The sequence below is a fragment of the Onychomys torridus genome, chromosome 2, assembly GCF_903995425.1.
Source record: "Onychomys torridus chromosome 2, mOncTor1.1, whole genome shotgun sequence".
NCBI classification, from domain to species: domain Eukaryota; kingdom Metazoa; phylum Chordata; class Mammalia; order Rodentia; family Cricetidae; genus Onychomys; species Onychomys torridus.
This window is the reverse complement of record NC_050444.1, coordinates 160,216,557-160,244,171: the sequence shown is the minus strand read 5'-3', so window position 1 is coordinate 160,244,171 and position 27,615 is coordinate 160,216,557. Positions and strand designations below refer to the sequence as shown.

At 57.1% G+C, this 27,615-nt stretch overlaps 1 protein-coding gene across 1 annotated transcript; it reads right to left on the bottom strand.

Annotated features, from left to right (window-relative positions):
- On the bottom strand, positions 1-25,249 carry Casz1 (castor zinc finger 1). The gene is made up of 19 exons (XM_036178639.1): positions 25,199-25,249; positions 24,918-24,999; positions 23,845-24,333; positions 19,773-20,607; positions 18,699-18,767; positions 17,110-17,200; positions 16,196-16,360; positions 15,037-15,209; positions 13,974-14,821; positions 11,868-12,003; positions 11,558-11,621; positions 10,221-10,375; positions 9,982-10,104; positions 8,784-9,122; positions 7,204-7,402; positions 6,313-6,484; positions 4,551-4,702; positions 4,293-4,434; positions 1-1,751 (listed from the first exon to the last, which is right to left on the bottom strand). The coding sequence occupies exons 1-19, from the start codon at positions 25,247-25,249 to the stop codon at positions 652-654; spliced, it is 5,385 nt and encodes a 1,794-aa protein (XP_036034532.1). The 3' UTR covers positions 1-651.
- Between the last annotated feature and the right edge of the window lie 2,366 nt (positions 25,250-27,615).

Genomic DNA, 27,615 nt, shown 5'->3' with positions numbered 1-27,615 from the left:
TACAGGAAAAATACTGTACAACTTTCTTGGTTTTTTTTCCATTTTGATTATTAAAGCCAAAACCAGTCGTATCCTTCCTGTCTGCAGCAGAGTGACCGAGACCCTCGCCTCCAGCCCTCCCCCGCCCCCCAGCTGTGCCTGCTTTGGACCACAGACTCGCTGGAGGGTGGGCTGGGGCCTGAGCGTCACCAGACCCGGACTACAGCTTGGGGCATGAGATTCCCTCCACACCCGTGCTGATGCTGACCGTCTTCGGCCCGCCCTCCCCCGAGTCAGGGGGAGGTCTTAGCTGCATTAGGGGGGCCCTGCCAGATGCTAGAGGTGCCTGCCGCCCCGCAACCCGGTGACCCCCTCGGGGAGCCCCTGAGCAAACAAGGACTTCCTTGTCCGAGAGGAGCGCAGGTCAGCGCAGGGTAGCGCTGCCACCGGGACACAGCACCTGCTATTCCCTGAACACCCGCCTGGGCAGGCCAGGAGGGCGCGGGCGGCCTGGAGCACCAGAGGGGTCCCCGCCTCTGCCCTGAGACGGACTCGGGGTCCGGAAGCACCGGCGGGGCCAGGACGCCTCCCTCCCTGGGGCGGCCCAGCGGGGTCTGTACACAGGGCTTCACATACAGAGCAGTTCCAGAAGGGGCTGGAGTGGCGCGGCAGCTAGGGGGACGTGGCGGTGGGCGCCGGGCCGGGGCCACCCAGGGCCGCCAGTGGGGTCCGCGCGCCCGCCTCGCCCGCAGCCTCGGGCAGCGACTCCTCCGAGTCGGTGCGCAGGTCCTCGTCGTCGTCATCATCATCTTCCTCCTCGTCGTCGTCGTCCTCTTCCTCGTCATCCTCATCGTCGTCCTCGGCCTCCTCCTCGGGCAGCTCCAGCTCCTCCTCCTCGTCCTCCTGGGAGGACTCCCCAGCCGTGACGGTGGCAGAGGCGGCGGGGGCGGGCGCGGCAGGACCGTCGCGAGGCCCGGGGATGGTGGCAGGCGGGCCGGGGTCCCCCGTGTCCCCTAGTAGGCCTAGGCCCGCAGCCGCCGTCTGCAGGAAGAGCAGGGAGCCGGGCTCGGCGGCCAGCGTGAGCGAGCCGTCCAGGTTGACAGGCGCCCCCGGCGAGGCCGCGGGCGGCTCCCCTCGCTCCTGCTTCTCGTGCTTGCGCTTGTGCGAGTCCATCTGCGACATGCCCACCACAGTGTGGCGGCAGCCCGGGTAGGTGCAGTGGAAATGCGAGCACTTGAGCTTGTACTTGCAGTCGGGCACGGCGCAGTCGGCGCTGGAGCTGAACTGGCAGAAGCCGGCGGCGCTGATCACGTCCTGCTTGCCGTGGTGCTTGCGGTGCGCGGTGACCTTGGTGCTGTCGGTGCAGCGGAAGCGGCAGCGCAGGCAATGGAAGTGCGTGCTGGTGCCCGAGAACGGGCAGTCGGCGAAGTGGCAGCTGAGTGTGGCCTTAAAGCGCTTGAAGTCGTCCAACACCAGGTTGTCCACCCGGTCGTGGTGCTGTGCGTGTTTGTACATGTGCGTGCGCCCGCAGAACTTGTAGCCGCAGTTCTCCCGCGTGCAGTGGTAGTGCGTGACCTTGAGTGAGAACTGGCAGGCCGCGTCCTGGCAGTCCTCGTAGAGGTCGAAGCGCCGGAACCCCTCCAGCATCATGCCCTCATCCAGCATCTTGCGAGAGGAGGCTGTCTTCCTCCGCTTGCCAAAGGGAGACATGTCCTCGATGATCCAAAAGCGCTTTTTGGCCCCTGAGGCTGTCGGCATGGAGATGGTGTTCCCTAGGGAGGGGCAGAGAGAGGTCAGCGTGGAAGGGGTGCCCTTTTGGCAGCAGTGCTCACATGGGCACCATTCCCAGGGTCACACCCACACAGGGCCCCTGATCCTGGCATGGTGGCCAGCAGACACCGCTTAGGAGCAACACCCTGGCTTTCCCCTGGCCGGGAGCCTCTCCCACAGCCCCCTTGGGAACAGCAGGGAGTCCCAGGCTCCCCCTGTCTTCTAGGTCTGCAGGATGACCACACAGGCAACCCGGGATGTGGTGGCTGCTTCCTGGCCAGTTTGGGTGGGAAGTGAGGACACATCCCAGTGCTAATTGAAGCTGAAGGGGAAGCTGGGAATCTAGGTCGGTAGAGTGTAATTACCCAAGTTGGACCCAGGCCAGGACGCCATCACACGCCTGCCTCTAATGAGGGACAGGCCGGCTCCCTTCCTGCCAGCTCACCAGTCTCCGGCTGCCTAACTGTCTGTGCAGGAGGACTTGCCTCTTGGAAGCCGGGATGCTGGGTGCCCCAGGGCCTTGTGGGCCTGTGACTCCTTACCCCTAGAAACATCTCTATACCAGAAGTTTCTTTAAGGTTTCGGAGTTTTCTGCCTGGCCTGAGGGACCCAGGAAATCTCAAGAAGACTCTACTGCCTTCCTGAGGCCTCAACTCAGGGGCTCAGTGGGGATCCCGGCTCTCCAATAGCCACCCTGGTCCTAGCCTGCTTCTCAGGGCTCAGGAAGACTGTGACCACAGGCTTCTCTCTGCCTTCCTGGAAGGGACCCGACAACAACGATGATGATGACACCCTCAACTGCCTCCTACTACTTCCGTCACACTGGGGAAGAGGCCACCAGCGCTGGCATTCCAGCCCTCATTCCCCAGGAACAAAAGACCCCAGGCCTGGCCCTGCCCAGGGTAGATGGAGGCATCTTCTTCCCTGAGCCTTCCCAGGATGCCTGGCTACCTACCACTCTTTTTCAAAATTCTCCAATAGCATATTGAAAAGGCCTAATCACCTAGCCTTGGCAAACGAAGAGAAACCAAGGGCTGGGATGGTGTGGGGACATCCAGGCAGGGGGTAAGGTCTAAAAATCTGGGGGGACAGAGCACTGCAGCTTGAAGTCATGGGGCTTTCGCTCTGCTGGCAACAGAGCTTTCAGTGGCTGAATTCACTCTGCCCCGCTCAGGGCCACCACCCCTGGGGATGGCACAACACCTGGGCTCATAAAGTGAAGCAGGAGTGCATGGATAGAGACCTGGGGTGACCTTGTCCACACAAGGAACGGGGCAGGCACCATTCCCACGAGGGCACTGGTGTGGGCCTGGCATGGCAAGGGTTATCCAGCACTGAGCGCTGAGTGAGCCTGGAGGTGCCATAGATTACTTTTCCCTGTTCAGCTTCGGCAGAGGGAGGAGGCTCAAACCAGCATCAGAACCCTCTGGACCTGGGGAGATCCCAAGTGATCTGAGAACAGCGGTAGGCTCCGCCCCTCACAGGGCCAAGGAGGACAAGGATCTTACAGGTCACCCAGAAGGACCCTGGCAGTGGCAATCTGTTCTCTGCGGTATTTGGCCGTTAGGGGTGTGGGGTGGCCCTGCCCTTGGTTCTGCTCGCCACAGAAAAGGGTCCAGTCCTGGATCATAGCCTTGAGGATCAGTCGGGGTGGCAGATACTGGCAAGAAGGCGTGTATGAGTTACCTGCAGCGTCCTGAACTAGGGGGGCGGCACTTTTTACTGGAGTTGAAGTGTCAGTGATGGGCGGGAAGCTGGGTGGGCTGCTGATGGGGTGGGCCAGGCCCCGGCAGGCTCCGAGAGTGGGACTGAGCAGAGAGTATGACAGACAGGAAGGCGAGAAGAGGCATGGCAGGGGGGGCAGGGGGGGCCGGAGCACGGCCGGTGGGAAGGATGGAGTCAGGGGGGGCGGTGCAGCCCCACGAACAGCCTCGTCACCAGACGCAGCAGGAGGAGGAAGAGGAGGAGGAGGAGGAACCGGGCAGCCTGGAGAGGGTGGAGAGAAGCAGAAAAACAAAACAAAACAAAGAACAAACAAAAAGAACCCAAATGAGAAACCCAATGGCTACAGCAAGAGCACTGTGGAAATGTGTGGACAGATGAGCAGAGAGGCACGACAAAGATGGGGGCGGAGGAGAGAAACCGGTAGGTGCGGTGCTGGCGGAGGTCACGGTAGGCACCGGGTGTCCAGGGAGGACCTTGCTGAGGACAGGGCCGGGAGGCAGGGGCCTCTCAGGGGCCCTGGGTTCTGGACGGAGGCTGGGGCTGAGGCCAGGAGGAAGGCCGGCACAGGGTCTATGCTGTTTTCTCTGGGGCTAAAGGGACAAGCCCTGGTCCCTCTTTAGGGAAACTGAAGTGACCTGGAGGTGGGCAGCAGGGAGGTGGGCAGAGGAGGGGCCTCAGTGACCAGTGTTGTACAGGTCACTGCATGCCATCATGTCCTTGGAGGCCATTGGACTATCACCCTTCTGTCCCAAGGAAGACTCAGCAGAGCTGGGCCTGGGAAGAGGGGCCCAGGCAGCAAAGCCAGACCTGCCACTCACCTGCAGCAGTACTCTCATTGCCCACGGGGGTGCTGGAGCAGCTGCGATCCATGGTGGACGACTCGGAGGAGGCAGCACCGGGACTACAGCCGGTATAGTCCATGCCCTCATCTGTTTCGGCATCCATCAGGCTTGGGGGACCCTGGAAGGAAGGGGAGGGCCCTAAGAAAGTAGCCCACGGGTCCTTTGGGCAGTTTGGGCAACATGACCTTGCCCCTGGTAGCAAGGACAGTTGTGCCACATGGCCTAGGCTCTTACCTGGGACGGGGGCACACGGTCGAAGTTCTTCCCCAGCATCCTCCGCATGTGTTTCCGGGCGTGCGAGGTCATCTGGTGCTTGAGGAGAAAGGAGAACTGGCAGGCTTCCCGGATACAGTGGAAGTGACTATTCACCTGGTTGTACTTGCAGCCTGCGGATGTAGCCACACAGCATGAGCCTCCCCTGAGAGTGTGCTAGGGTCAGGGGTGGTGTGCTTCCGAGGCAGATGTCAGCTGGGGAAGATGTACTTTCTCTAAGGGAATACCTGTAGCCAGCACATCCGGGAAAGCCCAAGTCTGTGGGGCTAGCTAACCCCTGGCCTCCCCTCTGGCTTGCGGGGGGCTGGGGGGCACATGGCAGGTTTGCCCTAATCCCATACCCCATTCACGGAGAGGCCACAGCTCCAGGGCCAGGGACCTTCAGGAAACTACCTCTCAGCAAGCCACCTGCCCTCACCCTTCTCTAGGGCAGACCTTGTTTAGATCAGCTGGCCTCCACCCTGCCTCCAACCCCACTTCTGCTTTGCTCTAGGCTGAGAACAAATAGAGCCGGCAGGACCTAAGGCATCAGGGAAGGGCAGGTGAGGGCCTGCCCGTTGCCATGGTATCGGGCTGGCCAGGTGTCTTATGTCATCTCTCAGCTTTGTTTGGCCTCAGCTACTACCCAAAACACCAAAAGTTGAGTAAATAAGGGCAGTCCAGAAGCCTTGACAGCTGTAAGCTGAGCCTGGTCCAGCAGAGGCCACCAAGTGGGACACCTGCCACTGGGGTCACTAGCCCCCTGCAGGCCAAGGGTCCTCTCTGAACTAATACTTGAGGAAAGGTTTGTTTTCCTTCCCTCTGGCAGCTAACTTGGAGAGTCTCACCCTTCGCCTACAGAGGGGTTAGAATGCACCTGGCAGCAGGCCTCCATGGACTCCCCAGACCTCTGCTACCATGACCACAGGACCAGAAGAGGCCTGGCCTGTAGACATCGCTTCTGCCAACCTGCCACTCCGTCTTCCAGCTTCCAGACTATTCCTAGGAGATTCCTGCCCTACATCTACAGGTCCCTAGAAGTTTGCCTCATGCTGAGGCTCGAGGGTAGGCTCTGCTCTCTATCTACAGGCCTAGAGCTCTTCCCTACAGGCTCCGCCTGCTCTGTACTTTGGGCCAGTTGAGTTGAGCAAGAAAACCTGCCCCAGAGACACCTGTCACCAAACTCGGACACCTGTCACTGGCAGCCTCTGGCTCCCCTGCTCACCATGTGGCCCTGATCCCTGGAGTCCTGGGAGCAGAGCTCAGAATCTACCTGACGGCGGGTTTCTGGCACTATGATCAATTGCAAGCATACATTAAATGCTTTAAACAAGAATAAACGGCTGAAATGGATGAGCAAATTTACAAACTCAGGTCATTCCGGACAAAATCAGCTCAAAACAGAAGAGCATGCAGGACTGCTCGTCCTCCCTGTTCAAAGAAAAGGAGACCAGCCATGCCCTGGATGCAGGGGTATGGCCAAGGGTGCTAGGAGGGGCCAGTCCTTGCCACTCTCACCCTCTTCCTGGGATTTCTGGGCTCTGTTGCTTTACAACCAGTCTGACCGACGACACCTGGCCTACCACATCTGTGATGTCTCTCATAGACCATGGGGTTGCGGGGCGTAGGGGTGGGGGTGGCAGAAAGGAGTACCTGGAAAGATGGCCCAGGCTAACAGGACCCCAGGGATCAGGGCCACAGTGCTACCTACTGGAAGTCCCTGCCCAGCCTTGGCCTCAGGTACCTGGTCTTCCGCACTCCTCACGCTTGGTGAAGTATTTGAACCCATTGGCTGCCCGCCGCTCTGCTTTCTCATGCTTCTTTATATGCCATGGCAGCTTGGTGGTAATGTTAGTGACAAAGTAGCAGCCCGTCCGGAGGCAGTGGTAGTGTCCCCGCATCCGGAACTCACAGTGCTAGAGGGAGGCAAGGGGTATGTGTGTCAGCTCAGTCAGTAACATCTGTGGGCTCCTGCTTGTCTCTGGGCCATGGAAGGTTCTTCCATGCTCAGAGTTAGAAAATGCAATTGCATAATGCAGTATGTCTGCTTTGTCACGCCATTAAAACATCCTATCTGGTAATCTTGTCATTCTTTGCTCATGCCACACCCAGAGCAGACATCACTAATCTATTTTCAAGTTCATTCCTGTATGACCAGACCTAGGCAGACATCACTAATCTATCCTGGCAGTCTTTTCTGCATACTTAGACCTTACCTGTAACTTCTCAGGCAGCCCTACCAGTCTTGGGACTAGGCCTTTAAAGTAAACCTGAGCTGCCCATTTTGTCTAGGCATGGACTGTTCTATTTCTTTATCCAATGAGCCTACTTTAAAATTCTAGGCCTCTGGGGACAGGGGACATAGCTATTTCCAGGGTGAACATGAATGATGTCAAACACACAGTGGCTGAGATAGCATTTAGTCACCACTGGGAGTCAGGCCTGAAATGACAACCCTCACCAACTGAGCATCATCAGTCTGGACCCCTGCCCAGGAGCCTCTAGGGGCTCCGGGGACAGGCAGTGAGTGTCCTTTCCAGGGTCTGCTGCAGGCCAACTTAAAAATGGTGTGAAAAGTAGTCTCTGCCAGGAGGAGCTTGCCTTGGGCCTGGGCCCCCCACCCCGCCTCACTGACCTGGTTAGGACACAGGCACTGTAGAGAGTAGTAAGCAAACTGGTCTCGCACGTTCACCAGGCTGTTGCTGGGGTTGATGTGGTCCAAGCAGTGGGACTCGGCCTTGCCCGAAGTCTTGCAGACGTACTTGCAGTTCCCGAAGAGACAGTGGAAGTGGAACTTGCTGGCATATTTGCAGTCCGTCGCCAGGCATGGATCGCTAGAAGGAAACCACAGCCCAGGTCATTGGCATCGCAAACCCTCCCGCTAATGTCCTCACTTGGTTTGTGTTAGGGTTCCCTTCTCAGTCACCAGGGGTGTAATCAAGGGGAATGCAGGGGGGTCACCCTCCTGCTCAACGGAATGATTCAGCTAGAGACTACAGATCCCATCATGCATCCCTGTCTCCTTTTGGGAACTCTTGCCTGGTACTTGGGGATTGCCATATGTAGGGTGCTCGGAGCAGTGCATGCTGGGACATGTAGTTTCCAAGGCCACACCTCAGGATTAGAGATAAGTTGACTGCAATAACTTCTTGGGCATAAAAATAATGGATAGTGCTGCCAGTCCTGGCCGGATGCCAGCAAGAGCTTGGCTGGTAAGACATGGCACTGCCGTGGATGTGGCTGACTGACAGACTGCAGGTGGGTGGGCAGCCCTACCAGGAAGTGCCACTACTGTGGGGTGTGAGCAAGTGGTAACATGTGCCTGGTGTCAGTTCCTGCTAAGGCTCACAGCTGCCGGGACATCCCAGGGTCAACTGGGGCCTACAGCGCCCGCCCCCTTACCCAGAGAACCTAGGAACCTGGGACAGGATGGGGGCTGGCTGCAGAGGTGTTGGTGAGTGGGGAAGAGCTGGACCACTCACTAGTGTCTATGGGGGTTGAGTGCCAGGGAGCTGCAGCCACGGCTGGGAGCCTCCAGTCTACAGAGGGCTGTGGGGAGGTGTGGTCTCCAGACACTGAACCCACTGTGGGAGCTCTGGCCAGGTTCAGGAAACTAAGCTAACCATATCAGGGAAGGGAGGGAGCCAGGGACAGGAGAGGGGCCAGAGAGCACTGACCCTTCCATGCCATGGGCCCAGCCCCAGGTGTTCAGAGAGGGAGGACAGCTGTTACTCAGGTGGTATAAATAATCCAATTTATTACTTTTTATTGAGAACAGGAAGCCACACACTTTATGATACAAAGTCACCGTTCTCGCCGCAAGAAGCCACCACCATTAAGTGAAGAAGGTCCCTTCCACCCCTGACCTGTGTAGGTCTGGAGGGGCCTAGACCCTGTTCCCTATTCACTCAGCCTGGGTATGCACCTCAGAGTTGGCCAGCAAGGTGGCCCAGAGAATTTCCTGAGGAACCCCTGTACCTAGCTCACCCCAGGCAGTCCTTGCAGGATCCCCATGGACCACTGGAGCTAAGGGCACTTGAACACTCGTCCCCCACCCACTGGCTACTCAGTACAAGTGTACAGCTGGACAGCTAAGTCCCAGAGGCTGGGGACAGCAGCGTAACTCTGCAGGGTGAGGACCAGGGCCTCCTTGCTGCCCTGGCTCCACCCACTCCCAACACAGGGGGACAGGTGCCGGCTCATGGAGGGACTCACTTGTCCTGGAACTGGAGGAACCCGGGTTTGACCTGAGGCTTGGCGCTCTCTAAAGATGTCGTCGCCAGGGGCGAAGTGGGCAGGTGAGGCACTGACGAGGGAATCTGAGGCATCTGGGGTATGGTGGAAGCCAGCTGCTTCCAGGCGAGCAGGGTGGGGGTGGAGGGCACGGAGACTGGGCTGGGAGCGGGCCCCTCCAGGGAAGATCCAGGGACCATGGTGCCAGGAGGTGCTGGTGGGGATGAGGGCGCCAAGGGAGGTTTGGTCTCGGCAGCAGAGGCTGGGAAGGAGGCCTCTGTAGTTCCCTTTGCTGCTCCTCCTTCTGTCCGGAAGTGGAAGCTATGAGAGGCAGAAGAGGTGTCTCAGGTTATCAGTCAAGAGGACCCACCGCCAGGTCACCGCTTCCCTGCCTAAGCATGTTTGCTACCTCATGTGACCCTATCACAACTCAGTGTCTCTACCGCATTCCCACCCTGGACTCTGGAGGTCTCTTGTCATTCTGAACCTGGGCTAGACCCTAACTCCATCTTTCTACCGCTGACTTGTGTCCTGGCTCCTCCCAGCACTGGGGCTGTGTGAGAGAACAGGCATGTCTCATCAGGCCCCTCCCCTTAAGGGAGAGCTCTGAGGGTCACTAGGAGGAGCACTCTCAGGGCTTGGTAGGCTCTGGTGCAGCAGTGGGGAGGAAAGCCTGACATGGGCCTAGAGATGTACGGAGTGCTGTGACGGGCAGCACTGGTTGGCATTGCTTTTCATCTCCATGGAAAGCACAAAGCCACTGCAATTCATTAGGTCAAAGGAAATAGAAAGGTCTCCTATGTTGCTAGAAAGGCCTTCACCCAGGAGCCCCGCCCCGGATCCAAACCAAGTCTTTCTGGCCAGGCCCTGGCCTTTCTAAATATTCTCGGGGGTGTGGGGAGCACCTGTGCAGGGTTGCTGGTCCCACTAGGTCTGGCAGGTAGCAGCAGGTGCTCTGGGTCTGTGTGCAGGAGAGAGGGAACCTGCCCCCTTCCTTGGGTAGGGCCTATGAAGAAGCCAGGTCTGAGGCCTGGTAATAACTGCACTGGGATACTGCCTGGAAGGTGGCTGGAGGCCTGTGCTACTTCCATCCCCAACCAGGCCCAGGGCCCAGCACGGATGGGGCTGTTTGAAGGGTCACCCTTACCCTCTCCACCACCACCCCCAGACCCTCACTCACTTTGCATGCTTGATGGCCCCGTCCAGTGTGCTGAAAAGCGCGCCACACTCCTCCACCACACAGTGGAAATGGGCCTTGTGGAGGAAGTCGCACTGGGCATCACAGAAGTCCTTGGTACCAAACCTAGTCAAAGGAGCTCACCAGTTAGAGGGCCTCTGTCAGAAGTGGGGCCCTGGCCACAAGGGTGGGTGAGAGCAAGACCCTCTGCGCCCCAACACTATTCTCTGTAGAGCCCTCACCTGCGGAGATAAACCTTCCAAGGCTCTGACAGCTTCTCTTGAACAAGCGCCTTTACAGCCTTGCCCACGAAAGGTGAGGACTCCACAGCAGGGCTCCCCTCCACTTCTGTCTTGATGTTCAGCAAGTTGCCTAGGCTGGGGTTGCCCTGAGACATCTGTAAGGACAGAAGTGAGCTTGGAGCTGGGGGAACTTCAGGACAGGCAGTGCCTATCCTGCTGACTGCCGGAGCCCTGTGGGTGCTGGGAGCAGAGAACACAGGTACCCCTTTGGCCTTGGCTAGAGAGGAGGCCCATCTGAAAGACTGTGGCTCTGGTCCCCTGGAGGCAGGGCCTCAGGTCGCAGACTAGCCTGCTGCTGGGGCCATCATTCAAGCTGAGGCTGCTGCTCAGGGTACACACTGCAGCCCATTCCCCTAGCTTTACCACTCCCTGGTTATTCTCCTTCCAGAAGGTATTCCAAAGAAATGCAGGCGGAGGGCGTGGGGGGGGGGGGGCTATGAATTTCTTGAGAACAAAAGCCACCCAAAGGAGGGGAAGACAGACTCATGGGGTGAGAGCAAGCATGTTCACAGCTGCTGCTAATGTGGGAGAGGAGCTGACAGGCTTCTGAGGAAGGACTGTGAGGGAGCGGGGGCCAGTGACCAGAGGTGGGCAGAAGACCACCAGGAGAGCAACCAGGAGAGGGCAGGCAGCCGGCATCGACGCTGGGGCTGCTGCACCGATGGGCCCAGCTGGCGTCCACCCACTGCACGAGGTCCAGCCTAGACCCAGCTCCCTCTTCAACCCAGTCACTTGTGTACAGTAACCAAATTAATCTTGCTGCAGTCAAATTCATCATGTGAAGGGGAAAATATATTTGAGATGATGTATAATTTACAAAGACCCTGCATTATTTAAAATAAATGTTCTGGAGCGACCTCTCCGGAAGGCGTCCGAGACCATTACTCAAGCCGAAAAGTGGGAATTGATGCTTTGCTCCCAACTTAGTGCCCCCCACCCCTTTTTAAACAAACAAAAATATATAAAATAAATAAATAACATTAATAACTGAGGGCCAGAGAAGTTAGAGGTTCTGGAAAAGCTTTTGGAGCCCTCCATCCGAAGGGGGAAAAGGTGTCAGGGGCTGAAATATATTTCTTCAGCCAGTTCATTAAATTAATTTGTAAGCAGTGGCTCTGAAATTATATTCGATGAAAAATGGCCTCAAAATTTAAATGGTACAAACTCATCTTATTAGAGGGAAAACATTAAAAAACAAACACATCCCCCCAACCCCCCAGCACAGCTTTAATTTCTCTGGGTGGGGGAATGGGAGGCGTGTGATGGATGGTTCTTACCTTATTCATAAGCGAGGATAAAAGAGATGAATTTGCCGGGACTGCGTGGCCATTTGATTCATTACTAGAACACACAAACCAAGGGGCTTCAACTCAGACATCCATGGGGCCAGATCCAGAGGCCCTTCCCTCCCAGGCAGCCAGCCCAGGCTCTGGGGCTTTGATTTTCTGCCGTAACTGTGCACCGGGAGAGTGAACCCTGGACAAGAGGGTGAGCTCAGGTCCCCAGGGCTAGCTGCGAATACAGGTGCAGGCCACCTCTCTGGGGCCCAGGCCAGCTCCTGCAGGAGCTTCTCTGGCCTTGCCTCACCTGGGCTCCTTCACAGTCAGGTCTAGACTACGGTCTTGGGAGGCCTCGTGGGGGCCAGGGGTGCCAACACTGTCACCAGGCTCTTGCTTCACCTGGGCCTGGGGGAACTTGCTGGGGGTGGGCTGCTGCCCACTTCCTGCATGGGAGGGGAGGGAAGATGGGATCAGAGGGATTCAGGTTCCACATAGGCACAAACTCTGACACCCCCACCCCCGAAGGAAGGGCAGTGGGATGGATAGGCAGGGGGGCCCCAGGAGGACTAGCTGCTGGTCAGCGATTCTTCCCACTGACGTGATCACTTGCGACGTGTACCCCTGTGTGGCAATTCTTCAAGTGATAATTATTGCAAAATCATGTCAAAGTTGTCCTGGCTTAGGGCCTCCTGGAGGAGGAGGGTGGGCGGCTGGGGAGGGGGTCTGGGCGGGGACAAGGGCCCTTCATTTCCTCCACCAACTGTCACAGTCGATTTGTGGGGCTGCCGCTTAAGCTTTTATTAAAGACTCCGTTAATGCTGAGGCAAAGTGGCAGATCTGGACTGGGAGCGGCCCCTCCGTAGTCCCTGCCCACTGTTGCCCAGGCGACAACTCGGTCTGCACTGAGCATGCCTGAGGAGGGCATCTGCTGTGTCAGGGCTATCAAGGCTGACAGCCAATCAGGGTGGTTCAATCTATGTGACCTCGTCCGTCTGTCAAGCTGTCCAGGGCAAAGACTCCAGGCCTGCCCTGGATGCCTGGTTGGATGTGAGGGGAGCTTGGTGGGAAGAGGCCACAGGAGGCTGGCGGGGCAGGGGCAAAGGAAGTTGCTGACAGGACAGTGTCCAGTGAGCCTTGCTCCACAATCCCCAAGTGACTGAAATATTAACTTGCCCCAAGGCTTACAGCTTACAGACAGGGAGTGACATTTTATTAAAAATAAAGGGAAACAGCTCCCCTCCCCTTTACCTGACCTTTCTCTTCTGGGGGATGAGGAAGAGAAATTTTTCTAGGAAAAGAAATACCCTGGCAGTCCGGTAGTAGGCCCCTGGCTGGAGGAATAGAGCTACAGCAAGATTCCTCCCAAACTTGGAGTGGAAGACAGGGAGGGTTCCAGACTGGGCCCTGGGCCTCTCGCTGGGAATGGAGAGGACTTCCAGTCCTTGGAGCTCAGACTGCAGTAGCTCCTTAAGTTGCCTACCCTAGGCTCTAGAGAAAAAGCGCAGGTCCCTGCCACAACCAGCATCCTCAGGAGGGTGGGATCAGAGCCCCATGTGGGTGGGAGGGACCCGCAGTCGTGGCTGGTTTTTGAGATGGTTTTGGATGGGAGCAGAGCATGAAGGCTGGACAGCCAGGCTGCTGAACCTGTGCCCAGGGGCAGGTCTGTCCTGCCCCAAGAGCTCCACAGAGTGGAACTTGTGTCCATCCTCCACCCGGCTCAGCACCCGGCTCAGCACCCGGCTCAGCACCCGGCTCAGCAAGCAGCCAGCGAGCCACCCTGGGCAAGCACCAGCGGTTGTTACGAAAGGAGCCATATCCAGGTGTGAGCTGAACTCTTTCCAGGAATCCAAATAGCACTGATTTCCTCTGAGGGGCAGGGAAACAAACAAACAAACAAAAATAAAAACAACCTTCCAAAGAAAAGGAAGAGAGGAGGAAGGAATAAGAGCAGGGGACAGGGAGAAAGCCTGAGTCATCTCTTGGCCCGGGGCTGCTGTCCAGGCGTGGGCTGCAAATGCCCATACCCTGGGCTCACACTCCACTCTGGAGCAGCTAGAGAAGACCCGAGAGAAGAGGGGGCTTGGGGTAGCTCTGCTCAGGGACTCACTGTGACAGAGCCAGTGAGACTTGGAGCCAAGCGCTCAGAGACAGGGACTACTGACCTGCTCCCCATACAGGAAAGCAGAGGCACAAAGTCCCTGGGTGTGTGGCCAAAATGAGGGACCCCCAATGAGAAGATTAACAAGATGGAGACAGAGAACAGGCAAAGAGAAAGAGCTGCTGAGTGGGAGACACAGCTGCATGGGCCGGGCAGACATTTCTTCCCAGCCTGCCCTGGGCTCTTCAGTCTGAGTACTGGGAGTCGCCAGTTTCCAAGTGTGCTTGTTTACTGGGCAGGGCCCAGCCTGCTCACCTGGGTCAAAGGTGGCAGAGGGCTTGAGGGCAGCTGCAGCCAGTCTAGCCATCATGGGTGAGATGAGGCCTTTGCTCGCAGAGATCCTTTCCATGATGGAGGCAGGGGGCACTGGGAGAGAGGTGGCCGCCGTGGGGGCTGAGTCTCCAGCTCCAGAAGCCACCAGAGCTGGCATGTCAGGGGTTGCCGAAGTTGTGGCCACAGAGGACATGGCGCCCAGGAGCCCTGGAGATCCCACAGGCAGTGGGGTGCTCCCACGGCCAGGAAGGAGAGGGAAGTAGGGTGTGGTTGTGGGTAGGCCTGAGTTGGAGAGGGCCAGTGCTAGGGGGATGGACCCAGGCAGGCCCTGAGGCAGCAGGCCGGCCATCTTGCTATTGGGAGGCTTGGTGGCACTGGGTATGGCCTCAGCTGTGGTGGCAGAAGCTGCGGCGACCAGGGACGCGGAAGATTGCTGGCTGGTGGGGGAGGCGCTCAGGCTGGAGTTCTTGCTGCTCAGGGCAGAGAAGTCCACAAGGTCGTCGTTGCTGGATTCCTCGTGCTCTGTGTCCTTGGTACCCAGCAGCGAGCCTGGCAGCCCCAGGGTGCCCGAGGATCGGATGTGCCTGCGCTCATGCTTCCGCTTGTGTGAGGTCATCTGGCTGGTGGAGGTGAAGGTGAACCCGCAGCCGGCGCGGATGCAGTGGAAGTGGTTGGTGGCCTTGCTGTACACGCAACCCTCATACTTGCATTCCTCATATTTGTAGAACTTCTTGAAGCCGTCCTTGGCGTAGGCGTCATCCTTGATGTGGTAGCTCTTGTGCTTCTCGATGTCACACTTGTTCTTGAAGGTGAACGTGCAGCCAGGGCGCCTGCGTGGACACGAGGACACTGACATGCGTCTCCTGGAACCCAAGGGAGGCCCTGCCCTGATGGTCCCCTGCTCTGGGAGGAACGGACCTCAGGGGAAGACTCGGGCTGGACACCGAGGCAGAGCTGTCAAGCAGCCTCTACTCCCAGGTGGTCCACGGGCCCGCTTCCCTGCCGGCGCCCCTTCCAGCCTTCAGTGGGCCGGCCACTCACTCACCTACAGTGGAAGTGTGTGGTCTTCTGTCCGTAGAACTGGCAGTCAGCTGTACCACAGTCCTCGGTGGCTCGGAAGCGCTGGAAGCCATCGTTGATGAGCTGGGTGTTCTTCTTATGGAAGTTCTCATGGGTCATCACGTCCGAGGTACTCGTGTACACCTTGTTACACCCCACCTGCACAGGCCAGAATGTGGTCAAGGGGTGCAAGCCTGATCCTCCCAGGCCAACCAATCAGCGTTGTGGCTGGAGCCAGGGCTCAGGAGAGCTCAGCATCTCCAAACCTCAAACTCCTCAGGTTGGCCCAGGCTCTGAAGCAGAGACAACCTCTAGTGACCTTCCAGCCTTCCCCAGGAGTGACTGGGGTCTACCTGCAGAGTATCAGGCTGTCTTTGGACCCAATATACTTTCAGGCCCAGATGAGGGTCCCACCTTCTGGAGAAATTAGGTTTGGGGTCCTAGCTGGTGGCTCTATCTCTCTAAAGCCTTGGGATTGGACAAGAGCTGGACCCTGGAGGTCACCTTAAGCTCTGGGACTTCCTTAGTGGATGGCTCCTGGGCACAGGGCCCTCCCACCCACTGCGGCTGGGCCAGGCAGACAATTGCCATATTGAGTAAAAAGCATTGTCTCTGAGCACCCTCGAAGGCTGGCCCGTGCCAGTGTCTGCACCATCTCAGGCCCAGAGGGTGGCCCCCCCTCCCCTCACACCAGGTTGTTTCATAGAGGCCATAACAACTCCTGACAAATACGGGGGAGGCGTGCAGGCTGCTATTTGCAACCCAAAGTTGCTCCTCGTGGGCTTGACACCTTGAAAAAGCCCAGACTCAGTGTGGCATTAAAACAAAGAATTAAACAAAAACCTCTGCGGGAATCATTTGCAATGCTGCTCTTGGTGTTAAAGCCCAAAAAATGTCGGTCTATATAAACAGCTCACTGAATTTCCCCCACACCAAGTATGGCAACAGGGACGGCCCCACCCTGGCCACCAGACACTGCCGGCATCTGAGCTTCTGGGACTCTACCCGCCAGCCACCCCTATCCTGGATCGGGAGAAAAGAAGGGTCCTGGCCAATCAGGCCCCTGACTCCCGGGGCAGTCCTGCTCCTGGAACAGAGGGCTAGGAGGAAGGTTTCAGCCCCCAGGCTGCTGGCCCAGCAGGCACCTGCATGCAGTGGTAGTGGGTGCTCTTCCCATTGAGGTGGCAGCCGTGGTAGTAAACGCTGCAGTCATCCAGCGGGCTGAAACGCATGAAGCCGTGCTGCAGGGAGTTGTCACGCTTCTTGTGCATGTTGTAATGTCGGATCACGTCCTGCTTACTTGTGAACCTCTGCCAGGAAAGAGCACCAAGTTGGCAGAAGCCCGTGCCCCCAGTCCATGTGCCAAGAGTGCTTGGACCAGGGCTGGCCCTAAGGCCCTCGGGTCACCCTATAAATAACCCTGCTTGGGGTCAAGGCAGCCCAGACTGCCCAGCCAGTTCCCGGCACACTGGCCCTTGGTGGGAATGATTCCAAAGACTCAGGAACCACAGTTCCTTCCCTGACCTCTCCCGAGGCTCTCCACGGCCACACCCAGGAGCATAAAGATGCACTGGGCTAGCCCATGGGGCCAGGGCTCTGGTGGCTGATGACACATTCTACCTAGTGCTCAGTGCACAGGCTGAGCAGGCCAGACAGAGGGAGCAGCCTGTGCAGATGGCCCGGCACTACCTCTTCGCCAGCTCTGTACTTGCCAGTAGCACTGAACATGTGATCTCAGTGTTTCATCTTGAAAATGAAGCAGTAAGACCAACCTTTGCAAGTCCTGGAAATACAGTTAACTAAGGGGTGCAAACTAATGGGTACAGCCTCGCTCCACGCTACACTCCCAGCGAAAGGGATTTGCACCATTAAGACATCAATGGCTGCTGCAGACCCTACTGGTTGCTTGCTTAGCAGGAGCCTGGGAATGCAGACTCCTGGTCTGTGCTCTCTACCGGTATACCCATGTGAAATTCAGATAGCTAGTGGAGGACCCTCCTGTCTCCACCTACTTCCAGCAAGAATGTATGCTGGTAGATGAGCAAAGTGTGGCCCTTACCTGGTAGTTGCACTCTGGGTCCAGGCAGTGATAGTGTTCTCGGTACTGGTAGGCACAATGGATGTGGCCACAGTGTTGACTCCCTGAGAACCTGAAGAGGAGTAAGAGGGTCAGACCCATCTTGGGATGCCAGTCCCTGAAAGGACTCTTCAAGAACCCAGGTCTGAACAGCTATTTCTGCCTGGGCCCTGAGGATGTTCTTCTGGGCTTTAGAGGGCCTGGGTGGCAATGCAGAGGACAAGGGTGAAGTGGCAGAGACTGGCAAAGCCAGGGCCAGGAATTGGACCTTGTCAGGAACCCCAAGGCTACCAAGCTGCCTGACTGCTGGCACCGGCCTAGAAGGCAGCGCCAAATGGGGCAGAGGTCGGGACTCACATGGGGCAGCATCAAGTTGGAGGAAGAGGCAGTGCAGAGAGGAGACCTAGAGCCCATGCTTTGGCAAGCAGTGGCCTGACCATTCCCCCACCCCCCCAGCTCTGGCCAGGGAGGGGCCCCCGGCTGGGCCAACCCTGGGATGTTATGAGAGGTGTTGAAGGCTCTCTCTCTCTGTTCTGGGCTTTTCCTGACACTTGAAACAGTCCAGAGTTATGAATTTTTAAAGCACGGCATCTGTCTGGCTTCCTAAGGCAGGGAGCTCACTTTCCAGCCAAGTGCATGGCCAGGAGCCCTGGACTGCTGGCCACTGAATGGCCGCTCTCTGGGCCTAGATGAGCTAGGGTGTGGTTCTCACAGCCTTGGTGATGGCCAGATAGAGCCAGCCACTCTGAGGAAAGGCAGCAGCAACAGCCTGAGGGAAGGCACCTCATTCAGCCAGCCTGTTCCCTTCCATGGGTGATGCACTGTATGGGGGGCTTGGGGGAAGAAGCCCCACTGTACAGGGAAAGCCACTGGCAATACATATTTCAGTGGAAGCTGCCAAAAGGGCCATCTGCTGAGGCACTAATAGTAATGACGGTGATAACAATAAAGAGAAGACAGAGGGTGGAGAAGAACATGGAAGACCACAGGAAGACAGATGCCGCCAGGCCATGACCCCTGCCACATGTCCCTTGAGAGGCTCGATTTGGGGAATGTATAGAGATGGATCTTCATCTGCCAATCCTGCCTCCTTCAGGATAGATCTCAAGTCTGGGCTTCATCCAGAGTCCCCCTCCCTCGCCCCCACACCCCATCCCCCCAACCCTGGGATCCCAGCAGGCCACGGCAGGAGAATGACTATTTCCCCCAACTCCAACAGCTCTACTGTGGTCTGCACTCTATCCAAGGCCCCACATGAAGGCAGGACCCAGGTCAGCTGTAGAGGGGCCCCTATCCTCACCTGTGGCAGGCCTGGTATCAACCCTTTTCCTACAGCCCTACTTGGGTTATAAGTTGCCTAAGGACTGTGTAGCCTGCACTATCACAGAAGGGAGGATCTAAGATGGACACAGGAGCAGCCTCTCTGGGAAGGTTAGACAGAGAGAAAAGAGACATGGAGAAGGCAGCCTCTTGGCCTTAGGGATGAGCTAATACATAGGTGGTCCCATAGACCTTGGGCATTCCTGGCTTCCCCGCCCCCTCTGTCCACAGGCTCCTCCCCAGGGGCCTACCTGGCAATATATTTCTGGTAAATGTTTACATCTTCGGTGACAGCTGGTTTATCTGTGGGCAATCCGTTCCTGGTAAGACACACAGGGCACAGCCGATTAGTGGATGGGGGTGGCTTCAGACCCCAGGAGTGTCTGATGGGTAGCTCCCTGCCCTGGGCCCTGGTTCCTCTCTCCTGGGCCCTGTAGCATTCTGAGGCACTCAGGGTGGCACTGAAAACGTGTGCTGGCAGAAGCCCAGAGGAGCTCATTTAGCCCACCTCTGACAGGAGTGTGCTACCCTGAGCAGGTGGGGCTGGAGGGCCCAGCCAGGTCTACAGTTAGCCTGGGTGGAAGCCAGGGCCCAAGGCCCCCAGCAAGCAATGAGAATAAGTGGGGTAATGGCTGAGGAGAAACACCAGGCAACAGAGAGGGGGCAGAGGAGGAGGACAGTGCCAGACACATGTCACGGTAGCCATATTCATTTCCCCACCCTCAAACCAAAGGGTACAGACCGGATCTGCCCAGTTCACAGCTTCCAGGACCTGGAGGCCCCACACTGCTAAAGCAGAGGAAATGGCTTCAGGGACAGGTGTCATGTGGCCTTACAAGACCCCTCATTTTGTCATCCAGGCCATCTTCTATCCCTGGGCTACAGTTCCCACCCAACCCCCACCTAACTTCCTGCCTTGTCCATGGACCAGGCTCTGAACCAGAAGCCAAGGCCTTCACCTGGACCCCAGCCCCCACCCCTACCCCAGAGTGAGCTGTTTCAGCCAACCACAACCTGCATTCAGCTCTTGTGGCAGAGGGCAGAGGGCAGAGGGAACAGGTCATGGCAACGGAGGTTAGTAAGTAAGGAATGCACAGAGGGTGTGTGACAGTGTAAGGGTAGGTAGGAAAGTGTCATATGCAGGTAGGTCTAAGATCAGCGCAAGAGCAATTATGTATGTGTGTGTGCGTGTACACGTGTGCACATGCATGTCAATCTGGGCTACACAAGTGGCTGTGTCCCCCACAGGTAAGGAGGTCAACCTCCCTATCCAGTCTGGCCCCAGGGTTCGTGGAGGCAGTGGGGGCGGGGGAGGGGCGCCTTACTTGACAGTGGAGACAGTTCCCGTGGTGATGGAGTCTGTTTTGGAAAAGGCTGACTTCAGGTACTCGGGAGTATTGAAGGACAGGGAGGCAGGCGGCTCAGGTCCCGGCCCAGGGGCGCTGGGAGCGCTGGGCACACTGGCAAGGGGTGTAGAAACCAAGCTGGGGGTGGGTGGAACCTTGGTAGGGCCTGGCTTCTGGATGCCCCGAACGTCGTACTTGGACGGGCGCCCCACCTTGCCTGTCTTGAAGGCAATGGCTCCGCCCATGTCAGGGCTGCCCTCCCCGGGTTTAAAGAGGTGCAGGTACTTGACGTTTTCCAGGTCATACTTGGACGGCTTCTTGTATGCGCTTCCGTTCTGAGGCCTCAGGTTCTCGCCCGTCTTCAGTTTGTGGATGAAGAAGTCATACTTGGAAGCGCGGGCTACCAGGTTCTGCATCTGGACACTGCTGTGTGACGGTAATGGCAAGATGGTGGCCTTGGTTTCCAAGTGGGCTGTATTGCTGGGTAGCCGGAGGCTGGGCAAGGGGCCCACCACCTCCTTGCCTGCCCGGTCCTCAGCCTTGCTGCCATGGGCGGGCCAGGGAAGTTGCTCGCCAGTCTTGAGTTTACGGATGTATTCCTCATATTTGGAGAAACGTGCCCGCTTGCTGAGGGGATCCTCTGAAGTGGGCAACATGGAAGAGGCAGCCGCCTCAGGGGTGGAGCCCGCATGCAGCTTCTCAAAACTAAGCTTCCTGGCCAGCTCATCCCTAGTGTTCTGGTCGTCGTAACCAAACATGCCGAGGAACTCCGTCATGGTGGAAGCAGCATAGTCCCTCAGAGAGGAGGCTTCTCCTACAGGGAAAGGGGGTGTGTCATTTCTGGGGGGGAGCCAGGGAGGAAGAGACAGAAGCCCCTCTACCGTGAGCCCCCACCCCTGGAGGGAGGGGACCAGTGTGGGGAGGGGCGGAGCTGGGCATGATCTATGGACATTTGGCTCACTTGTTAGGTTTTACGACTCTTAAATTAATTTGTTTTAAAAAAAAGTAATTAATACTGGGGTAAAATAAAACGAGTTCATCAATGCCAGGAAAATCAATTTCCTAAATGTTCTGGCCGATGGCTTTTCAGTACATTAAACAAAGTTTCATAAATGTCTCCACTCTCTCGCCTTGGCCTAATATGAAAGAGAAGCCATTTTACTGGAAGTAAGGCAAGATCCCAACCTGGCTCCTGAGGTGGGGGCAGTGGTCACGAGGAACAGAACAGGTAGGGTCGGGGACAGTTAGGAGGGACCCCAAAGTAGAGGGAATCACTGTGAGTGGGCAGCTGAGTTCTGCCTGGCTGGAGGATCATGCCCAGGGCCTCATGGCTCCCCTCGGCAGATGAGGGATGTGGTCTAAAATGCCTCAGAATCTGACCTCTTGACCAACCTCCTCCAACTTTCCCCCAATAACAGAGCTGAGGAGAGGCAGGGACTATGTCAGTGTGCCTACTCAGACTTAATCAGTGCCTACCACCACCACTCCAGCCAGAACTGGTATCAAGGACAAGTCCTTCAAACCTCCTGGGTACCTTGCAGATCCTCTGCTCACACATAAGGGTGGGTCACCTAGGAGGGTGAAGATCAGAGCCTTGCTGGGTCCAGGGCAACAGGACTGAGGGAAGTGTGTCCATGGTCCCCACCACCCATATCCAACACTCTGAGAGTCCCTCCCTCTCCCCCCACCCCCGACCTCTTCCTCTCTGTCTCTCTCTCCTTCACATAAGGGCACACATACATATGTACAACATAGTAACACATAGCCATAATAATGTGCCCACATTTATATACACACTGAATATTTATATACACACTAAATTCATATCCCTAGATACTTCCCCCAGTTCTACAGATACACACATACACAATCCCCAAGCCCCACACCCAGTGACCCGGGACAAGCCTCTGAAGTGCTGGAGGAAGTGAGCCCCTCACATTTCCTCTTCCACATACAGTCTGTCACCACAGCAGATGGACATCCCCAACATACACAAGCTCATTCATTTCCCCGCCAAACTCCTGCTCTAAACCTACTGTGGACTCTTCCCAGCATCCAGGTCGGGTGCACACATGCAAGTGAGATAGAACAGCCTGGGGACTTCCCTGTTTTACCTTCTCTCATGTTCTCCCCACCTGAGCACACTCAGAGCAACCAGGTTCCAGGCTAGAATCCCTAAGAACACAGCCAAGGGAAGGCGTGACCAGAGGGGACTCCCTCCTCCCTCCCATGCTGCCAGCTCTAGGAGTCAGAGAGCACATCAGAAGGGAGCTGAAGAGGCAGTATACCCCCAGCAGGAGACAAAGCCCAGTGGAAGAAGGGGCTCCAAACCATCATGGGGGGCAGTGGGACCCCACTTTGGCACAGAAGAGGACAGTCAGACATTCCTCTGACACCCAGAGTAACTCAAGGAGCTTAGAGACAATTGCCTTGGCAAGCTGATGGGTCAGCACAAGCCTGAGCTCCAGACACACAGGTTGGGGGCTGGCCTGGGAGTGGGCTCTGATTGCTGGATGAAGTGGTTCAGGGACCAGGAAAAAGGGCTAAAAATAGCTAGAGGCAGCTGAGGCCTCACTATATATGGCAGAGAAACAGAAGGCTCGGAAGGGCAGGCAGCATTGAACAGGGAGGGGGCCAGCAGGGGTCCCACAGACAGCCAAAGTCCTGGGGAGTCAAGCCCATGGTGAGCAGATGAGGCTTGGGCTAAAGTCACTGTGCCCAGGGCTGAGAGGGGTCCAGGCGAGAGGCCCTAGGGCGGCAGTCAGTCACTGACAGTCCACACCCTGCTCCTGGGAGGAGGGGAAGAAGGCCGGAGGAGACTACCTGGTGGCCCTGGCCATGGGTGGAGCTGGGTGTGGGACTAGGGTGTTGCGGGACAGCAGCCCTTGTGCTACCGTCTCCTCTCCTCAGGCCCAGCACAATCACCTTGTGTCTGGCACTAGCAAGGGCTTTTCCTATCAGAGGAAACTGAAGGTCACACTTTTCCTCATTGATCTTGCAATGTTTGTTAATTACTCTGTCACTGATGTGGCGAAGGATAATTAAACAGCTCTGTTTATATCTTATATGCATAATTATGTGGCTGCGCAGGGCTCCCCGCACAGGGAGAAGCGCCCCTCACTGCAGGGGGAAGGGGACAGGGGAGCAGGCAGGGGAGGTGCAGGGCTCCAGGAATAAGCCTAGGAAGGGTCTAATGACTAGAGCCAAGGCCCCGGGTCCCAGGCTCTGATCCAAGAGGAGACCCCTCTCCTGTCTGAAATGCCAGGCCAGCCCTCCCTTAGAGCAGAAACAGGGAAGGCGGCTGTGTCCTAAGGACAAGGAGACACGGATGAAACCAGGCCTCTGCCGTCTTGTGGGAAACAGGTCAGCCAGAGGAGCATGTCCAGGGCAGCTGCGTGTTGAGGGGATCCGCTGGCTAGGCTGAGCCAGGCTCGTGGCTCTGAGACATCCTGCTTAAGAGGACAGGATGGGACACAGGGAGAGACAGGGGGGGGGGCACAAAGCCCTTTCTAGACATCTCATTAAGCTACCAAGAGAGCACTTGGAGCTGAGAACTCATGCTGTTCTTGCTACCACTGACACCAGCCCCATGCCATGGCCAGGCAGCACAGCCCCAAACAGGCTCATCCCTCTGCAGGTATGGTTCAGTCACTGATGTATCCACCATCCACTCATTCATCTATCCAGTCTATCTGTGCACTTGTCCACCTGCCCCATCCTCTCAAAGCCCCATTGCTAACAGCTCCCCAAGGCCTGCTCATATTCAGGAAGCTGCCAGTTCTGTCCTGCCTCTCCCCCACCCCATCTCTCCAGTTCTGTCCTGTCCCCCACCCCATCTCTCCAGTTCTGTCCTGTCCCCCACCCCATCTCTCCAGTTCTGTCCTGTCCCCCATCCCATCTCTCCTATTCTTGCTAGGTTGGATAAGGTACCAGTGTATGGAGGAATAAGGAAGAATTCCCTGGATATACCATCTTTGCCTGTGGGGCCTCTCCAGGGAACTGGGCCCTCTTCCAGCCTTCACCCTCCCTTTCCCCCTGGCCAGACACACACCTGATGCCTGCTTGGCACTGGAGCCGCTGTCCTCTTTGGAAGCTGTGCCATCTGAGTCCTTCTCCTCCAGTATGCTGCTGTCCTTGGAGGGCTCTCCAGCATGGTCCTCTTCATCGCTGCAGCCCTGTGGCTGGACCATGTAGACACCCTCGGGGGGCAGCTCCAGGCCCTCGCGGGCAATGCGCCCCAACACTGGTGGGGGTGCAGGCTCTTCGCTGTATTCCCCATTGACCCATTTCTCGATCACTGCCCGCCTCTTGTCTTCTTCACTTCGGGGAGCCCGGGTCACTCCAGACTCAGGGCCACTGCGCTCTTTGTCCCGGGGACGGAGCGGGCTACCTTCAGCTTGGGAGCCAGCCTCTGCTCCCTTCTCCACGACCACCTGTCGGCTCAGCTTGGCACAGATGGCATTGAGCTTCAGGCCGCCTTTGCGCTTGGCTGCCATTGGAAGCTTGCCTGCAGGTGGGTCGGTGCCCCGGGTGCCTTCAGCTGCAGGAATGAAGGGGCATGGAGGTGAGAGGCCTACATACCAAGCAAACCACCCCCAAAGCAGTTCTCCATCCCCACAACTGCCCACACTCTCCTGTATGAGCCTGGGCAGGTGCTCCAGGGCTGGACTCCCAAGTTCCCTACCCTCACAACTGCACACAGCACCCGGCATGAGCTAGGTGGCTCAAGATAAAGGAAGGAATGGCTTTTTGAACACAAGAATTCCCGTGCCCGGTTCCTGAAAGAATTTCCTAGGCTTGCCTGGCCAGAAGTAGCCCCTTTGTGAGGTAGCATGTCCTTTGACACAGGAAATGAAGGCACGGGCAGGTGAAGGGTTGGCATGAGGTAAGGCTGGCAGTGGCAATGCTGTGCTGCTGGCAGCTTGGCTCTACTTCTGAATGTTCCACCTCACCACGGGTCCCTGGGGAAGAGTCAGCCGCAGCCAGCTTCCAACCTGTGCCAACCTCCTGCCTTACCGACCCAGCAGCTCCCGGCTGGCACCTCCCCTCCCTGGGCACCTCATTCTCTGGCAGCTCTTCTGCCAGATCATGTCTCTGGCTCTGCCCCCTGTCCCTAGTTCCCACTTCTGCCCACTGAATGGCAGGGCTCTTCTCCTTGGCCACTCAGGAGCCCTCCCAGGCCTCCTCCATCAGTCTCCCCTGCTTTCTGCAGCCCACAGACCTCAGTGAGGGCTACCTGAACCCAGCTCCTCAGAGCCCTGCTACGGCCAACTCTTCTTGTCTTAGGACCTCCTTCTTCCCTTTAGTTCCTGTAGCCCTGGAAGTCTACTTCCGAACCCAGAGGACGTGTTGGGACTTCAGTGAGGGACCAGCTGAAGCCACAGGTCCCGTGCTTAATCTCTGACGGCAGCCACCGAGCAGCCGGAAAGGCTAGTGAAGCTGTTGGAGTAGTACATCCCCTCGCACTGCTGAGCCTGTCCTCTGCCCTCAGCAGGTCTCTCAGGGTCTCGGGCACACTGGCCAGGAAGACTAGCAAGGGCAGACACACATACACGTCGTCATCTCATATTCAGCTATATGAGGGCTCTGCTCAGAGCTGTGACAAATGGTGATCAAATACCATGAGAAGCTGCACCCCGAGAGCCCACCTGTGGCTACATCCGTGTCTGCCTGGAGACCTCACACCACACAAAGATAACTGCTTGGACTTGTACCTGCAGATTAACCACCCTTCAAACAGACAGTTCTCAGTGAACCCGGATTCTTGCTTTGTCACAAGCTGCTGATATGTATGTTCTTGTCCCCAAAGGTTATGCCAGCCTATTCCACTGCTACAGAAAGGCTTGCTCAGTCTTGTCCCCATATTCCTAGTTCAGAAGAGGTCACGGTGTCAGGGCCTTTGGCTCCTGCCCAAGCCAATGCCTGTTCTATTCATGTTCGTCCACAGCTCCAGGTCTGTGCTGTCCAACACAAACCCACGTGTGGATCCTCTTTGAAACTCAGTGACAGGGCTCATGGTCACACCCCATCCCACTTAGCCTGTGGGCAGAGCATCAGGCTCTATGATAACGCGATACTTTCCACAGGGTAGCAGGCCTCACCTGGCCCTTTGTCCCCTGTCTTGGATGGGAAGAGGCAGGCAGAGTGGAGGAGCCTGTACTATTTTATCAGGAGGTAAGCAGCCAAGTGTGCATGGCAGACGGCAAATGAATCTATAAATATTTATCCTAAGGAAGAGGGAAGCACAAGCTCTCGGGGCTGCACTTGCTGCTGGCAACACCCCCTCCTGGGTCTCCACCCATCCTGGAGCCTCCCTGAACTTGGGCCCACCCAGCACACCCACCCTCTCTCTATCTCGGCTCCATGCCGAGTCTCTGCCTGGGCCCCCACCGGCTGCGATGCAGCTGTGCTCTCGGCCCACCCCCAGCCCCAGGCCCCTTTGCTCTAGACAACTCCCTCTACACCTGCCCTCCAGCTGCTGCTCTGCCCCAGACCACCTGCCTTCCAGATGTTGCCCTCCCCCTGACTCTACTGATGGTCCCAAAGGTGGAGGTGGAGAAGCAGAAGATCTGGGCCCAGGACACAGGGACAGAGAGGCCCGGGCAAAGGCAAGGCTTGCAGTCGTGAGGACCCACGCTTTTGTGCGTGCGAGGTTGCGGCTGCAGGAAGGGGTTTAATGTGGGAGAGCTGAGCTGCCTGCCTGCCTTCCGGTCCCCATGAACCTTCAACCAGCCCCTCCGTCAAGGCCTTCTTGGAACCTACCGATTAACACTGCCCCTCCACTGGTCTGACCCGACTCCTGCCCATGTAAACATTCCTCTGGCTTTCTTCCCTAAAATGTAAACGCCATGGCCAGGCCTCAATGGAAGGAAGCCATCCGTCCCCGGTCCTGTCACTGCCCCTTTCATCTCCTTCCCGCCACTAGCCTGCCCGCTGTTCTATTTACACTGGACACTTCCTCTGGGAACAATACTGCCCAGGAGGCAGGCTTGGGCTGGAGGGTGAGGAGCACAGAGGGCTCCTGCTGTGCTTGCCCAGAGGCGAGCAGACTTAGGAGAGGCAGTGAAGGTGGGTAGTGAGGAGAGCGCAAACGAGGAGGACCTGGAAGAGTCCATCCAACTCCTGGCAACCTGTTGCTGATCCCAGTAGCTCTGCACCAGCCTGGTAATCACTAGGAAGTGCACGGTATAGGTTACAGCCTGGCCTTGGGGTCAGAGTCCTGAGTGCACAGCCTGGCTCTGCCCATTGTGAGCTCCAAGACTGGGCCAGATTTCTCCCTGGAGAAGCACTGTAGAAGTGCAAGATGAAGTCTGTCTGTGCCAAGCACAGGATCTGGCAAGCATGAACTGGGAAATGATGTCAAGCCCAAAAGGGGCAACAGGCAGGTGTGATGTCGCATCTCAATCAAGATACTTAGGCAGGGAAAGCCCATTTGGCCCAGGAAAGTAGGATGAAGGGACAGACAGGAGGCTTGGGGTTGCCTCTCTAAGCTCCCTGGGTTCCAATTCTCCTTATGAGGGCTTGAATCTCAACAAGCCCCTCCCCCCTCAGCAGGCATCCAAGAGAAAAGAGAACCTGCCAGGGCTGGGTAAAGAGAGGCACAATTGTCTACCATTCAAGCGGAGACTCACTGAAGCCCTTAAGGACGGTGAGCAGGCACCATAATGATCTCATTTGTCAGAGGAGGAAGCTGATCCTGGAGCTGTAGACACCCCAGAGCATGAGCACATGCTCCCAAGAGCCACTGAGGCTGGGGCTTGAACCGGCCCAGGCTTCCCTACAGGAGTTTCTTCCAACTCCTATCCGGTCTCCTCTTCAACCT

Bases quoted from the DNA above. Each gene is read 5' to 3' on its own strand.
- Casz1 (XM_036178639.1), bottom strand. From the start codon at position 25,249: ATGTACTACTCCAACAGCTTCACTAGCCTTTCCGGCTGCTCGGTGGCT. The intron at 14,822-15,036 runs GTGAGTGAGTGG...GTGTCCACGCAG, and splicing joins ACCACACACTTCCACTGTAG to GCGCCCTGGCTGCACGTTCA. The intron at 1,752-4,292 runs GTGAGTGGCAGG...GCCCCTCCCTAG, and splicing joins CAATGAGAGTACTGCTGCAG to GGAACACCATCTCCATGCCG.